Raw genomic sequence first — 15,749 nt, 5'->3', positions numbered from 1 at the left:
TGAGGATACACAAGTTTCCACTTTAGGGCTGAGTCAAAATTACCCACTGATTTCTTCCCCAAACCAAAACATGAGAATAATAGACATAGCCATTTCCCAAACAGCTACGGTCTAGTCACAAATTACATTTTAGGTGTACAGTACCACCCTGGTGCATTCTAGATGTTTTTGACCACCTCTCCCAGCAGCCCAACCCATGGCCATGGCAAATGGCCAGGGATGATGCTCAGAACATCCAGAGGACAGCAGGGTCGGGAATGCTGAATTGCACAAGTTTTGGTGCACACATCAAAAGGATAACATCTGAATAGGTCCTTTGCCAGCCGGTCTAATTTCTTACCAAACTGGTTAATTTTCTGATTACCAAACTGGTTAATTTCAGTGGGGACATCTGAGAACCCTGGATATTTGAAATTAGCACCCATTCCAACAAATTTCAAATAGAGAATTGAAGAAACAGCAGCTCTGTAGGAGTAACTGCTTTAAGAGAATGCTTCTAGTTCTGGTATACACACAGATAGTCCCATTTCATAGGCACAGCAACTCATAATTCAGGGCTCTCCCACACTTCCATTGTCCCATGCCTAGAAAGCACAGGTCCCAGCAGTTTTGCATTTGCCCTGCAGCTTTCCCCTGCAGAACATGCTATTTACAGCTGAATCAGAACAAACAGCAATCCATAGAAAATCCGATTGACATTTGGTCTGATTCAGCAGTAAACTCTGGTTTTCCTGGGAGACAGTGGCAAGGCAAACAGAGGTGTGGACAAGCCCTCAAAGACAGAAAGGGGCAGTCCTGGTATGTGATGTGATCTATGTGTGCATCAAAGCTACTTTACAGCTTTGGACTGCACCTAGGGATTGCCCAGGGATTTTTTGTATACAAAAAAATAAAAAGATAGCATGTCCCATGCCTCAGAGCCAGAGGTAAGAACTCTAATAAGCTTGCTGGCACAATTAGCTGATTAGACCACTAATCTGGAAATTCAAGGAAAGTTTACATCACATCACTTTGCTTCTTACCATATCTGCTAATTGAGGTCCGTGATATGCTGGCAGAGGCGGGAATGTTGTAGGATGAGGTCTGCTTGGGAACGAGGGCCACTACAGAGCGATCAGACACCTGTTGGGAGAAAGGAGCACAAAAGATAAGCAAGCAATAGAATATTGTAAAGAAAGCTGTTCACAGAGTCCAGCTAGCTAAGAACACTGAAAGTTTGGCAGAAACATAAGGAACGGCACATGGTGCCAGAGGACCAATGAGAAAACAAAGGATATATTTCCCTTGTTGGTTTGTTCTATCCCTGAAGAAAATGACTGAGAATGGAGCTGGGGAAACATATTGAGGGCATTCTTGGTCATTTGATTTAGGATTACATTTACTCCAATAAAAATTGAGATTCCCAAGAATTGTAGCAACCCAATTAAAGCAATAACACACTGGGAATAAAACAGCTATAATAATGTTATGGACCATAAAACATTCATATTAAACCATTTTTTATTTTAACCATTTTTATGAACTTTAAAAGTTTGATTTACAGCAGAACAAGTCATAAAATCATCTTTCAAGATCTTAAATTGTCAGTCCCACAAATGCACCAAAAAGGAGGGGTGAATTAAATTTAGGGAAGTCAAACCATAAATGAACATTAACACTAACGAGATTTTGTTATAGCAGGTTTTAGTGGTAGCATTTAATTTTACCCTCCCTATAAATCTGAGAGTCATACAGTTTTTAACTTATCTTCATTAACAGACCTTTACATCTCTGAGATTTGTATTAACAGCCTCCTAGTGTGGAACAGTTGTGGGAATTTAAATGGCAAGCTATTCAAACTGGGAATGCTCTCTTGACTTGTGCTGCATATTGGTCTTGACACCAGCCTTGCTCTTACCTACAAGAGTCTCAGTCCTATTATATTTATTTTTAGATGCAATTATAATTATTCTGTTTTATGAATCTTTTATAATTTTGTACATTTTTTAAAAAAATCTATTTACATTTTTATTGCGTTATTCCTTTGTAAACTGCCCTGAGGTGGTAGAAAAATACTTATAATAAAGAAATAAACCAGACTCAAGGATGTCACAGCCTCTTTTAATTATTATTTCTGTATCTAGAATACAGCATGTAAGGGTGCCTTACATTATTTTAGCTTATTTGTCTCAACAACAAGTAAATATTTTGATCTGAATTTAACAACCCTCAGTCTAAACCCAACACCTTGCTTCATTCACAGGGATGTTGTGAGAATTCATAAGATTGTGAGTTTAGGCTGTAATCCTATACATACTACCTGAGAGAAAGCTCCACTGAACTTAACAGAGCTTACTTTTGAGTAGGCACGCATAGGATTGTGTAGTCAAAGCACTACATCAGTGATAAGCATTAGAGTTCCCAGCAAAAGGCAAACGATTACTAATGTATGGAGGCCCATGAAGCCCTTCATTACAGAAGTTATTATAAATGTTATTTTTTCCTTCTATTAATAATAGGGCCTAGCATGATATGCAGCAAGAATAATGTATTTATATTTGGCAAGCACAACACTTTGTGCCTCTGTTATTTCTCCTCCTCCACATCCTTTCACCCAATTTATAAGTCTCTAGAAGGAACGATCAACAATCATATTATTTTCTTATGATGTTATTAGCTGCCACTTCGGTTTAATTCCAGCAGCTGAAATACAAAAGGCAGTTCACACACAAAAGAAATCACTCCCAGACTTCTGGGTTTGCAGAGTTTCTTCAGAGCTGTAGTTAACCAAAAGAAAAAGAAAAAATCCAGATACAACACACATGCGCACACGTGCTCCCACTTCAAACAGGGTTTGACAAATACTTCAAATTCTTAGCCACCAGTGTCAAAGTACTAAATTCCTGGGTGACCAAACACCTAGTGGTTTTGCAGCTCTGCATCCATCCAAGGCTTCGGTGGAAGGCTTGTTCTTGTCAGCTAAAGTAATATCCGATGCACATGCTCCAGCCCACTTCACACATATCCATCCAAACATAAAATCTGGTGAAGAAGGAGAAACTGATGGATGTCTTTCAGTTTTCATCCGTATCTTTGTAGAACCTGTATACTTAATTCAGTGCGATGACATCAGTGGCAGCTGGTGCACATATTTTACAACAGAGTGTTGCGCTTTCCACCTGAGCCATGTAACATCAGAATGCTATGACAGGAATGGGTAAAACGATGTATCCCAAACCTAACCTAAAGCGGTTCCTAACAGTACCTCTTTAACAGATGATATCTGATTCATATTGCCATGTGAATTGACTCATGCATGGGCCCTACTTGCCAGTTCTATACATGTACCTTACGTAGCGAAGGCTCTAGGATAACTTGGTTGGTAGAGCATGAGACTCTTAATCTCAGGAACGTGGGTTTGAGACCCATGTTGGGTGAAAGTTTTCTGCATTGTAGGGGGTTGGACTAGATTATCCTTGTAGCCCCCTCCAACTCTACAATTATATGATTCTTCCAAGCTCATTAGCTCATTTAGTTTCAGAACTGTCCAAACAATGCATGCAAAAGGCACTAGTTATTCAGTGGAGAAGTTTCTTCCTAGTCCTTTTAAAAAACCTACTAGGTTAAGAAACAATAAAAATAACTGGGGAATATATGTTCCATTCACGTGCATGAAATGATGAGAGTGAGCTACTGGATAAGGCATCTGGGTTTTGTTTTCTGTTTTGCTTATTCTTCCCTATCCTTAATATTTAATTGGAAATAGTCTCTAATCTCTCTTTCCTTAGTGCCTTCAGCTTTCCATTGACTTGGTTTGCCGCCTTGGAATTAACCTTACACATGCAATTATACATTGTTCAATGTTAAATTGAGGGCAAGCCATTTTTCTTGTAATAGGATGCATTTGTGAAAGCTATATTTCCCCCTTTCAATCTTCTTGAATCTTTCAATCTGTTTTCAGAGCACTTACATTTTCAGTTTTATTTATTGCAATTGGTAATAAATGGTGTACATTTCAAGGGACTGCTAATCTGAAGTTAATGACATGCTGCAATATGCTGGCCCTTGGAAACCGTAAATGGAGATTTTGTAGCTTTCCACTGACCTGAACTGTACAGTTCTACAGTGCCTCAACTGTATTTGATTTGTGTTTCGGCTGCATCTCTATTTGGAGAGCTGCTGCACAGAGGAGTCCCATACAGCTGTGTGAGTCACTTATACAACACATGCAAATATCTAGGGATGCAACTGTGTGAACAGTTATGTTCTTCAACACCTTTGGAGGTTCTGTGGCTGCATTAAAAATCCACAAAAGCAAAGATAACCTATGTTGCCCTCTGGTTAAACTCCCATCCGCCCATCAAAAAGTTGTTAAGTTTTTTTGTTTTTTTTTTAGGAAGACCCAGACATATTTGACAATATAATTCAAATTGGAAAATTGGATAGCGCAGCTCTGAAGTAACTCCTTAAATTAGAGCTCTCAAAATTCAATCTGATATTGTATTTCAGCATCACTATCACGACCTGCACCTAGCATTTGCATATGTGAAAGGAATGACCTGTGAGCTAAACTTTGATTCTACAGAAGGACTGTAGCTAGGAGCCTGGCTTATCACCTCCTGTGGGAACCAGCCTAGGCCATATGAAGAGCTTAGATAGCCTGATTGTCCTGATAATGGGGATGCTGCAGCCATTCTTCCTGGGCTTGTTCTGTAGGAGGCAGACCATATCTAGGGAGCACAGTATTAAGCAGGGTAGCCATGCCTACTTCCAAGAGGAACAGGAAACAACTAGGACAGACATTCCTCTTAAGCGTCTGTAAACAGTAGGCTATGGGCAAGATTTTAAACTCTCGCTCTCATATTTGAGGCCACAGGGTTTACTGTAAATGCACCGTTATGTTTTTCAAGGTTAGGCTCAGAGATGCTGGGTGGTGGCCCAAAGCCTCACAGTAGCCTGGTATATTGCCATAGCAGGAAGAAAAGGGAAGACTAAAAAATACAGTGGTACCTCAGGTTACATACACTTCAGGTTACAGACTCCGCTAACCCAGAAACTGTACCTCGGGTTAAGAACTTTGCTTCAGGATGAGAACAGAAATTGTCCTCCAGCGGTGTGGCAGCAGCAGGAGGCTCCATTCGCTAAAGTGGTGTTTCAGGTTAAGAACGGACCTCCGGAACGAATTAAGTACTTAACCCGAGGTACCACTGTATATGTATGAATGCTTGTTTCAGATTATATCTTGTCATTTCACCTATGCTCAGGATGAGAACAAACAATAAATCCCAACAGAAGGAAATACCAATTTAACTATTAAAATCAACACATGTAACCTCCTCCCCCCCATTTAAAGCAACAAGGTAAATCAGGCTTTTAAAAGCACCTCCAAAATGCATGCTGAAAAGAAGTTCTGGCCAGGTGCCTAAAAGTAAGAACAGATCTAGAGTGTCTAAGTTCCCCTGGGGAGGAAATTCTATAATACAGGTGCTATAATTGAGAAGGGTCTGCTATATGTCTCTTCTGATTAGGAAAGAGCTCAGAGCAAAACCCTCATCTTAAGAGCTTAATGTTGTATGTTTTTGGATGCCTGATCCAGCAAAGTTGCTCTTATGTTCATGTGTGTTATCAAGGTTGTGGGTTAAGGTTAAAAGTAACTATTCTAATTGTATTCCGATTGGGAGCCACCACAGACTTCCAGTAGACATGTAATGTGCTCTCACTGTCTCCCAGTCACCAGCAAGGTAGACTGAAGTTTCTGAATAGTTTTCAAAGGCTGACCCACATAGAGTGTGCTATGCACTCTAATGTGGAAGTTACCAAGCTATGCATCATGGCGATCTTTTCCTAGTGGCCACAGCTGGCAAATCAACTTAAAATGATAAAAGGCACTTCTGGTCACAGCTGTCACCTGAGATTCCAGAAGCAATACTTGGTCCAGCAGCACCCTCAGACTGTGCACCTGGTCCTTCAAAAGAATAGCATCAATTTGCTACAAATGTGTGTCACTTTTAAATGGTATGGGGCACTCAGTTATTGCAGGAAAATGAATTGTCCTCAGTTCAGGACTGAATAATAAACTGTGGACACCTGATGACTGCCCTGTTTAGAACACACCTGCATTCATTGCATTGTCCGGTCCTGAAGCTTCTGTAATTTTGATAACTAAAAGGAACATTATTACTGAAAGTGAAAAGAAAATTTGTTAGGAATGAACTCAGAATTGTGACTAGCATTTGTAGAGTGTCACTTTGATAAGACTTCTGTCGCAGAAATGCCAGCTACTCTATGCAGCTTAAGCAATCTCTAGTTGGGTTGCTAAATGATCTGGTATACGCTAAAAAAGGATTGTGCACATTTGGCAGCAAATTATTGCTTTTTCATACTCATGAAATAGAAACAGCTATTACTGTCAGTTGGGGCAATGGACTGATTAATGTAAAGGACAAACCAGGAGCACAGCAAAATGCTAGCATCCCTGAAATGCATGCCTTAGGCAACTGCTACTGAATACATGCATACGACAGCACACATGCCCCCACAACAGAGGTTGATTTAGCACAGTGAAAGAACAAAAGAACAGGGCATTTAAACCCCTACATGATCCTGGCAGAGCGGGTGATAGCCCCAGCTATTTATTAATGCTGAGACTTTCCACATTACCAAAGGGATTTGGATACTAGTTGATTCCCAATCATTTTAAATGGAGGCTGGGCCGGGATTTTCAAAGTGAAGGGAATTTGTGCTTTTTAGTTATTTAGCTGCTTGTGAAAATCCCCACGTCTCCATTCCCTTTAATAACAGCTGAGGTGGCTTTGCAGAAATCTTAGCCTGCATTTGTACTATATTAAACCAGTCTGCAAACCTACGACCAGAAGACTGCATTTTGATCTGTAGGCAAAATGTTGGTTTTAGACAGGGCAGAAAGCAGCTCAAGCCCTGCTTAGCTATGAAGCTCCATGGGTGGCTGTGGGCAAGTCATGATCTCTCAGCTTTACCTGCTCTGCAGAGCAGCCATGAGGATAAAACAGGAGAGAGCTGTAAAGCACTCTGCACCTTGAAAAATGTTGCTGACATAACTCCTTCCAACAGTATGAATTTAATTCATGAAAAAGCTTCAAACAAGGAAGGGTTTGTCTGTATGAAGAATCCTGGAAGTAGCCCAGCACACCTGCATCTGACTTATATAATGTCATGGATACAACTGCTTCTCATGTTTTTATTTTCACAAATTACATGTGGGAATACACTCCTGTGCTTTTGTGTGTGGGGTGTGGGGGTGTAGACCCTGTACCACTGGCAATAACTCTTCGACCACACTTCCACAGTAACACAAACAGGCAAGAGGATTTTCTGTGCAATTTGCCACATTTGCCATCATGCTGTTGGCTCATGATGATGCACCTGCACTGTCACAGGAGTTGCCGTGCCCTTCTGCTCCAGCCAAAATTTACAATGGATTCTTCCTTCTCCAGCCAAAATGGAACGTGACAAAACAGAAGCACAGGGCATTACAGATGCATTACAGTCCAGGGTGTGTTTCTTGGTAATCCCACAGTAGCCTATGAGGTATATTAATTCCTCACATACTGCACTGCAGTCAAGGATACTGGCCTGGGTTAACAATCTGTATTATAACTGGAACAAGGGGCACCACCCTGTTTAAAGGCCTTTCTAAGTTACTAGTTTGTTGCAGAAAAACATGCACTCTGCAATTGTTTTAGGGGATCCAAACATCTTCTCTCTTGCCAGCCTCCCTAAATGTTATTGCAAGGAAATAACATTTTCGTGACAATAATTGCCATTGTTTTATCCCCGTGGTTGTCCCCCACAGTCCCCTGCAAGCACCTCTATGGTGAGTGATACATGACTGTAGCTGTGTGATTGCTATAAGGGCACCACCTGGAAAGTTTTTATGAACACCTCAACAGCTACCTTATGAAGACTGGACATAGTACGACTGATGCTAAGTCATATGGACCTGCCCACTTCTCAAGATCTACAGGGAGAGTCCCCCCCATCTGCTCTTCATTTTACTGAGAACCGTGGCAGTCCTGGGCCAGTTAAGTGCTGCTGGCTTTAAAGCTTGGTTTTGTGAGCAGATAGGTTGTCAAGAGGGCCTCCTTCAAGCCTATAACAATAACAATGAAAGCAATTGAAGAAGGCTAGATTTCTAAAGTGAAATGTTTTTAAAGTGTTTTCTTCTTTGTACAGCATATAGAGAAGGGGTTACAGTGCGCAGGGGGAATCCTTTGAAAGGCTTCAAGAAGCGATATTTATTCTGAGCTGAAAGTTCAAGAGAATCAGACAGGCTGAAATAGGTTAATCAGCAACCTTACATCCAAGGACTGTAGGGTTGGAGGGAATCAGAAGGATTGTAATGGGTGCGTAGGCTGCATTCCCCTCAATCAGATAATATTTTCTTCCCAAGCAAAACTCTGGTTTGTCTAACTACTGAAGCTTCACTTTTCATCGTTGTCCAGAATTCCTTACTACTTCCCCCTTCATCCTTCTCAACTCTGCACTCTTCCCCCTTTTACCTAGTGCTTTCTCCTTCTATGGAGCAACCTCTCTTCTTTAGTTGCTTTCCCATTCTGGAATCCTGAGATCTTCCGATTAACATATATGGTATGAATCTCTATGATAGACCACTGATAGTACAGCTGCTCCAACTCTCTACTACTCTTGAATCTCAGTTGGGGGCAGGGAGGGAAGCAGGTTTTTCATTTTAAGTCCATTTTTCCTCTTGGAAGGCTGGAGGAGCTAATAATTAGCATAGTAGGGTGAACTGCGTGCACAGATGTGTGTGTGTGTGTGTTCAGTTTAAAACAGAGCCACTATATGTATAATATGGTCACAAGATATATTTTGTCAGTGCCTTATCAGGTGTAGTGACTCTTGGTTTGTTTCTGGCCCAGTTCAGAGTGTTGTCCTTTATATCTAAATAATTTGGGGCCAGGTCACTTAAAAGATTAGTTTTTCCATCTGTGTATATCTACTGAGAATTTAAGATCCTCTTCAAAGGTCCTGCTCAAATGACGCAAGATGAGCGGCTACTATGGACAGGACATTCTTGGCAGTGGCAACCTGACTGTAGAATAGCCTCCTTAGAATGGCTTGCTTGACAATTTCTTTATGGTCTTTTTAGCAACAGATGTAATTTCTTTAATTGCCCAAGTCTTTAAAATAATTTGTGATTTTAAAATTTGGACTCAGTGACTGATATATAATTGGTCTTATTTCTTTCTCTGTGGGTTAAAGTTTTTATGATGCTATTTATTTGTTCTGCTCGTTCATTTTTATTAATCAGTATGACTCTTTTATTTCTTATAAGCTGCCCAAGAACTTATGCCATTGGGTGGTCTATATAAATACAGTAACTAATAAGGACAGTACATGGGGTTGGATATCTTTTTTCCAGATATTGGTTTGGCCTCAGAAACAGAACTTTATCAGGACCCTTCAGAGAATTTTCACTCCATAAACATCTGGATATTTAAAAAAAAACCCAATCGGAAACTGCATAAAGCCAGAGGACAGCCACCTGTTAGCAAGCTCCTTTCCTTTCCCACAGGAAAGCAGCTGCAACATGATCAGTCAGCCCCTTCTTCCGATCCTTCCCTCACCTGTCAAATATTCCTAACCACTGGCTCGCTGGTGATGAGGTAACCCTATCTCAGCAAGGGCTAAATCTGCTCTCAGTCTAGTGCACTCTCTATTTCACCCTAATCAGCACCTGCAATTGAAAATTCATTGAATTCCTCTGCCATGCAATCCTTGTCTGGACAATGTCATTTGCACACATTACAAGGCTGAATCCTTTGGGGAAATGGGGTTATCAAGCAGTGAATTGCAAGGGTTGCAGAGGTTGCCAGAAGCTGCATCTAGGAGACTGGCTCGTTTATTTGCTGACTGAAGATAAATAAATGGTTTATGCATGTGACACCAACAGTATATGTGGCCCCCAAAATCCCTGTAGTAGACACAAACCCTCCTGTTGAAACAGCAGGCAAGAATATGTTACCATTCCTAAAATAGGCAACTTAGGTTGCAATGCAAACTACACTTACAAAGGAATGTTTAATTTAACAAAGTTGGGGTTACCTCTGAATAAACATGCTTAAGATTGCACAGGATTCACATGGGTGCTTTCTGACCATCAGAAAGAGACAGTAATTTATTCACTTGGCTCATATTGAAATCCATGCAGACCCATATCACGCAAATGATTCAACATGCATTTAGCTTCCTGGACGTACAGATTTAGAAAAACTTTTTTTTTAAGTTTGCTAAATATAGTAAAGTGGTATACACTTGTCATGCCTTTTCGATTAACCAGTGTAGCATTTGCAAGCACATAGCTTAACTGATACACACAAATGAATGATACATATTTACAGTAAAAGAAGGGTGTTGGGAACCTAATTTCTGGGGGGGAAATCCACATGCCTGCTATGTGTCCTCTTGTCTTGTTTCTAAGAGGCTAGTGCAGCACAGAGCATTATGAGGGATACAATCTAATAAAATTGAGAACTAGTAAAAGGAAGAGATCCAAGGGGAAGCAACGCTGCAGTTCAGGGGTGTACCTTTGTGACTAAAATGGAAATGCTTTGCAATTTAAGGGGTGTTTGTGTGATTATTATGGATTGAGACTGTAGTGCTGACCCTACCCCCCACATCACATAGCTTTCTCTCTCTGTCTCCAAAGTCAACGTACTAAGCATGCACATCTGCAACAGGGAATGTTTATGTGCATAGACAACAGTGTGCATAGGGTTCAATGTGAACCTTGTACGATTAGGGCTCTACTTCTGAAGAAATCTATATATAAAGGAGGTATGCATGTAAAGGAGTTACATACGCTTCAGGTTACAGACTCCACTAACCCAGAAATAGTGCTTCAGGAAGAACTTTGCTTCAGGATGAGAACAGAAATTGTGCAGCAGCAGCGCAGCGGCAGCGGGAGGCCCCATTAGCTAAAGTGGTGTTTCAGGTTAAGAACAGTTTCAGGTTAAGAACGGACCTCCAGAACGAATTAAGTAAGTAACCAGAGGTACCACTCTATAGGTTTTCCTCCTGCAGATGTCCAGTCAAGTCAGTGTAGACAACAGCTCAGTTGGTAGAGCATTATACTCTTAATCTCAAGGTCGTGGGCTCAAGCCCCACATTGGGCAAAAGGATTTCCTTGTGGTCCCTTCCAACTGTACAATTCTATGAATCTATTAAATGAAAGATGGATGGGTGGAGCTAGGCAGAACAAGCAAGTGATGCAGCTTCACTCCCTGGTAATTACAGGAGGACCCCTTCATACAGCTAACATGTGGAGGGGCTTTATGTTGAGGAGTCAAACAGCATTTCTGATATTCAGTTTCAAGTAGTATTATGAATCTATCAGGCTGAACAACATAGTTTTACCTTTTCTCTCTTTTATTTCTATGCTTGTGGGCATGTGGACATAACCACAGGTTATGAGCTGAATTGTCCTGATGGTACCCTCCCTCCTGACAACCCAATGGAGATGATGGCATTTGTGATATGGACAGGAGCAGATTACTGTACCCACCACCAGGCTTACTGCAAAGAAAGCTACCACATGGCTGTGTAATGGACTACATTTAAGACAAACTGAAAAGGACTTCTGAAAGAGCAAGTGCTGAGGAAATCTGTTCTGTTTTAGGATATGCAGTAATACCTCCGCGAACATCCGCCTAGTCTAGCGTCCATTCCGGCAAACATCCATGGCAAACCTGGAAGTACCGGTTTGGGTTACTTCTGGGTTTGCAGCTCGCGCATGCACAGAAGCATTAAATTGCGCATGCACAGAAGCGCAAACCGCTCCGCACATGCATGCAGATGCGGCGCTTTGCCCTGCGTCCTTTTTGGCTAGTGGCCGGGGCTCCAGAACAGATCATGGCCGCAAAACTAGGTACGACTGTACTGCACACAGAAAAATCAAACAATTTATAGAATTCATGGCCACAGGGGATTAACAATATCCTTTGAAATGATCTGAAAATTGTAGACCTCATAAAAATCACACGACCTTCCTACCTTAAATGCCAAGCATCTGGCTGAGCAAGAGTCAATCTCCCACCCTTTTTGATGAATAATTAGAAAAGTTACTAAGTAGGAGGTTTCACTGTAAAGGAATGGAAGTGTGAATTGAAACAAATGACAAAACAGATAGGATTACTAGGACAGCACATCTGCCCTTAGGAATGCTGTTCCACCACCTAGGGCTAATACAGTTCCATTCCAATACACACATTTCTTGTGTATCACTCCAGACTCAGATAAGCGGATGGACTTGGTGATCTGCAATGCAACATAATTAACCAGTTTCTGGCTTATGCAGCCTTTGCAAGTTTCATCAACACTGAATTTGCATGGCATGACAAATTATTTCCTCAATTATTTGCTCAAAAGTCACAGATTGGCTCTGTGGCAGAGCAGGGAACTGAGCCCAGATCTTCACAGTATGGAGACAGTGACATATGAAATGGACCAGTCTCCCTAAATTGAGCTGTAGCAGAGCTTTGTATGTGTGAATTGGTGGAAAACCAATTGCCCATGCAGCCTGATATCTCGGGACATTTGTTCTGACTATCGCTCTATCCAGCTGCATGATCTGCAGCCCGTGGCAGATTTCACCCCCACACTCCTCTGTCACATTCCAGCCCTCCACTTCTGACAGGGCAGCTACTACACTGGCCTCGGTATCCTTAGCGCTGGGAGCTCAGCTCCTCTGCATATGCTGTCTGTCTTGTGAACATGGCTGGCATTTTTAATTTAGTCAATTTTCAGCTCTGCTTGTTCCTGTGAGATGTGTGTCAGGGCTGTTTTCCCTTTTAATACGTGAACACATTGAGCCGTTCTGATTTATCATAAGAATGTGACTCTCTCTGCCTGTCTTGTTAGAGGAGATACAGAGGAATTAAATTTCTGTGGTTTGGGGTTTTTTTTTGCTTTGTCTTCCGCTCAGCTGATTTTTCTGGGCTGAATTCTAGGCTTTACTTGCTTACCTGATAATGAATCAAGGTGTTTAGCCGCTTCCAGTCACCCTCAATCTTGGTGGTGATATCTTCATCCTGAAGGACCACACGTGCTATTCGGCCTTGCCGCCACTCTGCAGGAGAAGGAAGACAATGTTAGACAATCAAAGACAGAGGCACAGTCATCTCATTGGTAGGATGGTTCTCTGCAATGCTGAACCTCCAAGAAAGGAAGAATGGGTTAAATTATTCTTCTATTGATTCCTGTGTAACTGCTGTTCCCACCCCATTTCCATAAGTAGCTCTTTCCCAAACCAAGTATGTTCCTACCCAAGTCCATGTCAACAGCTCGTGGCCTTTGTGAGTATGGGACATTTTTATACACTGCATCCAGAATCTTCTCTTTGACCTGAGTGATGGTGTCACAGTTCAACACTTTCACAGGAATCTCAGGACTGTTCTCATTGTCTGGATTCACACAGTTCAATATCTAGAGAAGAGAAAAGAATGGGAATATTAAGATGAACTCAGAAAAGCTAAGAAGAAATCATCTGCATATTACAGGAATTCTCAACCTAAGTTGGAGGTATAAAAATGCCTGTTCACAATTAAGTCCTATTTAGACAAGGAAGCTAAACTGATTAAAAAAAAAAAAGATTTTCCATTTCATAGAAAGCATGTGGAGACCTACATCTGTAAGTATGCAGAGATGTAGTCTACATAATTAGACAATTGCGTACATACAATTACTGTAGCTCTCTCTGTCCCTTGGGAAGGTGGATAAAATTTGTGCATGGATGATGCCCACGGGTGATGTACATAATGCTTTGGAAAGCCTGGTTCATCCCTTCAGATTACGGATGGATGGCTTGCTCTTTGTCCGGTTTAAGCATGTTTTATTTTTAGACACTAACAGATTAACTCTGTCCTGTTTTTGCAGCTTAATGTGCAGGTTTTTGGGTTTTTTTTAACACAAATCTACACAGATGTAGTTAAAAAACAGGAACTAATGAGGTGGTCTAGAGCAGGGGTGTCCAAACGTTTTTCAAAGAGGGCCAGTTTTGATGAAGTGAACATGCATGAGGGCCGACTGAAGTTGCTGAGCTTTTTAAAAGGATTTTACCCCAGGACATGGGGCCCTGATTAAATCGACCGGTGGGCCATATTAGGTCCCCGAAATGGACTTTGGACATGCCTGGTCTAGGGGCTTTACAATCTTTTCCCTCTTTTCTGCAACAGGACCTAGCCACCTGGAACTGCTAGGAAGTGTGACTGGCTCCACACAGGCAGAAAACAAGGTGGCAAATGCCTCCTGGCAATATTGGTGTTGGGATATGATGCCCTGCCTAGGGATATTGTCTGAGGAAAAATGTGATTGTCACTTTGAACCCATGGTATTCACTATGTCCCCCCCCATACATTTGTCCAATGTCCTTCCCAGGGACAATGTATACATTGGTCTAAGAGTTTTGTACAGGTAAGTCCACACTGGGATGTGATTCCCCCCCTCCCATATTCCTTCCCCATTTGTAATTCAACTGTACCTATACTATACTATACTATACTATACTATACTATACTATACTACAGGGCCAGTCCTTTAAAATAGGCCCCATGGATACAGATTACACATATTCCACGGGGCCTCTTTTAAAAGACTCACCCTGTATCATGGAACATCAGCCACAATTCTGAAAATGAGGGTTGGAACTAGCTGAGATGGCTAACTGCCTATTTCCACCCTATATGGAATCTTCAGGCATTTCCCCTACCATTAAAAACAATGGGCTGGCTTAAAAGTAAAAGTACTAAGTTTGTATTACTATTCACTAAGGTGCCCGGGCTTCACATCTTTTCTCAGGAAGCTTCTCTGCTTGGATATGGACCCAGAGTTTCCACAATAAGAATCACCATGAAAACATTCTACTATTATATAAAGCACCTGGGACAGGGAAAAATTGCCACCTAACTTCCCCATTCAGTCTACGTACAGCCCTGGGGATTACGTTCCCCATGATGTCTGATGGCTGGTGCAACCAAAAATTGTTCAGAGAAGGCACCCACTCACTAGAGTTTTGTACTCAATCTGCTGCCGGATCAGCTTGTCCTCACTCAGGGAATAACGTGCCTCCCCCGTAATGGCATCAATTGGGCCTTTCTCCATCTGTTGCTTGATGGCACAGTACAACATGAAGAGTGGCTCTCCAGCACATTCCTGTTTGACACAGAACACAAGAGAACTTGCACACTGATAAAGATAGAACTTGTCAAAGGCAGAGAAACCATGGCAAACAAGTATAATTTAAAAGCAGCTACACAACCCTCCTGATTTTTAAATTCATTGAGCTTCACAAGCAATGTTGGCTGATTTGAGTTTGCATGGTTTTGGTTTCTAAAGATTACAGGATGTGTTGCAAAAATATGTAACCAGAAAGGATGTGTCCTTGTTTTATGCACCATTTAGTAAGGAAAAAGCAAACATTGGCTTTTACACCTAACATCTATACTGGTCAGTTTCATTATAGGTGTTATGTGATGTCAAGTGACTGACAATAGGGTGATCCTGCCCATCTGTCAAAATGACCTGTGGAGGGTTGGCCACATTTGGAGCCAAGACTCCGGCTAGATCCAATTCCCTGCCCTAGAGGTAAGTTCATAATACTGCTCAATTTACTGGGGATGTACCTCACTAAATAGTGTTCAAAACATGTGTTCTTTCAATTTGGTCAGCAGCATTAATAGTAAAGCAATAAAATAAAGCATTAAATATGAAACACTCAC

At 41.5% G+C, this 15,749-nt stretch overlaps 1 protein-coding gene across 3 annotated transcripts in view; it reads right to left on the bottom strand.

The window, feature by feature from the left end:
* The window catches only part of PLXNA2 (plexin A2), a 629,839-nt gene that overhangs the window by 24,305 nt on the left and 589,785 nt on the right, over positions 1-15,749 (bottom strand). For all 3 annotated transcript variants that reach the window (XM_079978812.1, XM_079978811.1, XM_079978813.1), the window contains 4 exons: positions 15,037-15,183; positions 13,299-13,458; positions 12,999-13,102; positions 1,023-1,122 (listed from right to left, as the gene is read on the bottom strand). In XM_079978812.1, coding sequence (XP_079834938.1) covers positions 1,023-1,122; positions 12,999-13,102; positions 13,299-13,458; positions 15,037-15,183 — 511 coding nt within the window. The remainder of the gene's footprint in view (positions 1-1,022; positions 1,123-12,998; positions 13,103-13,298; positions 13,459-15,036; positions 15,184-15,749) is intronic.

Source organism: Podarcis cretensis, assembly GCF_951804945.1.
Source record: "Podarcis cretensis genome assembly, chromosome: 6".
Taxonomy (NCBI): Eukaryota; Metazoa; Chordata; class Lepidosauria; order Squamata; family Lacertidae; genus Podarcis; species Podarcis cretensis.
The sequence above is the reverse complement of the archived record's forward strand: the minus strand, read 5'-3'. Positions and strand labels throughout refer to the sequence as shown.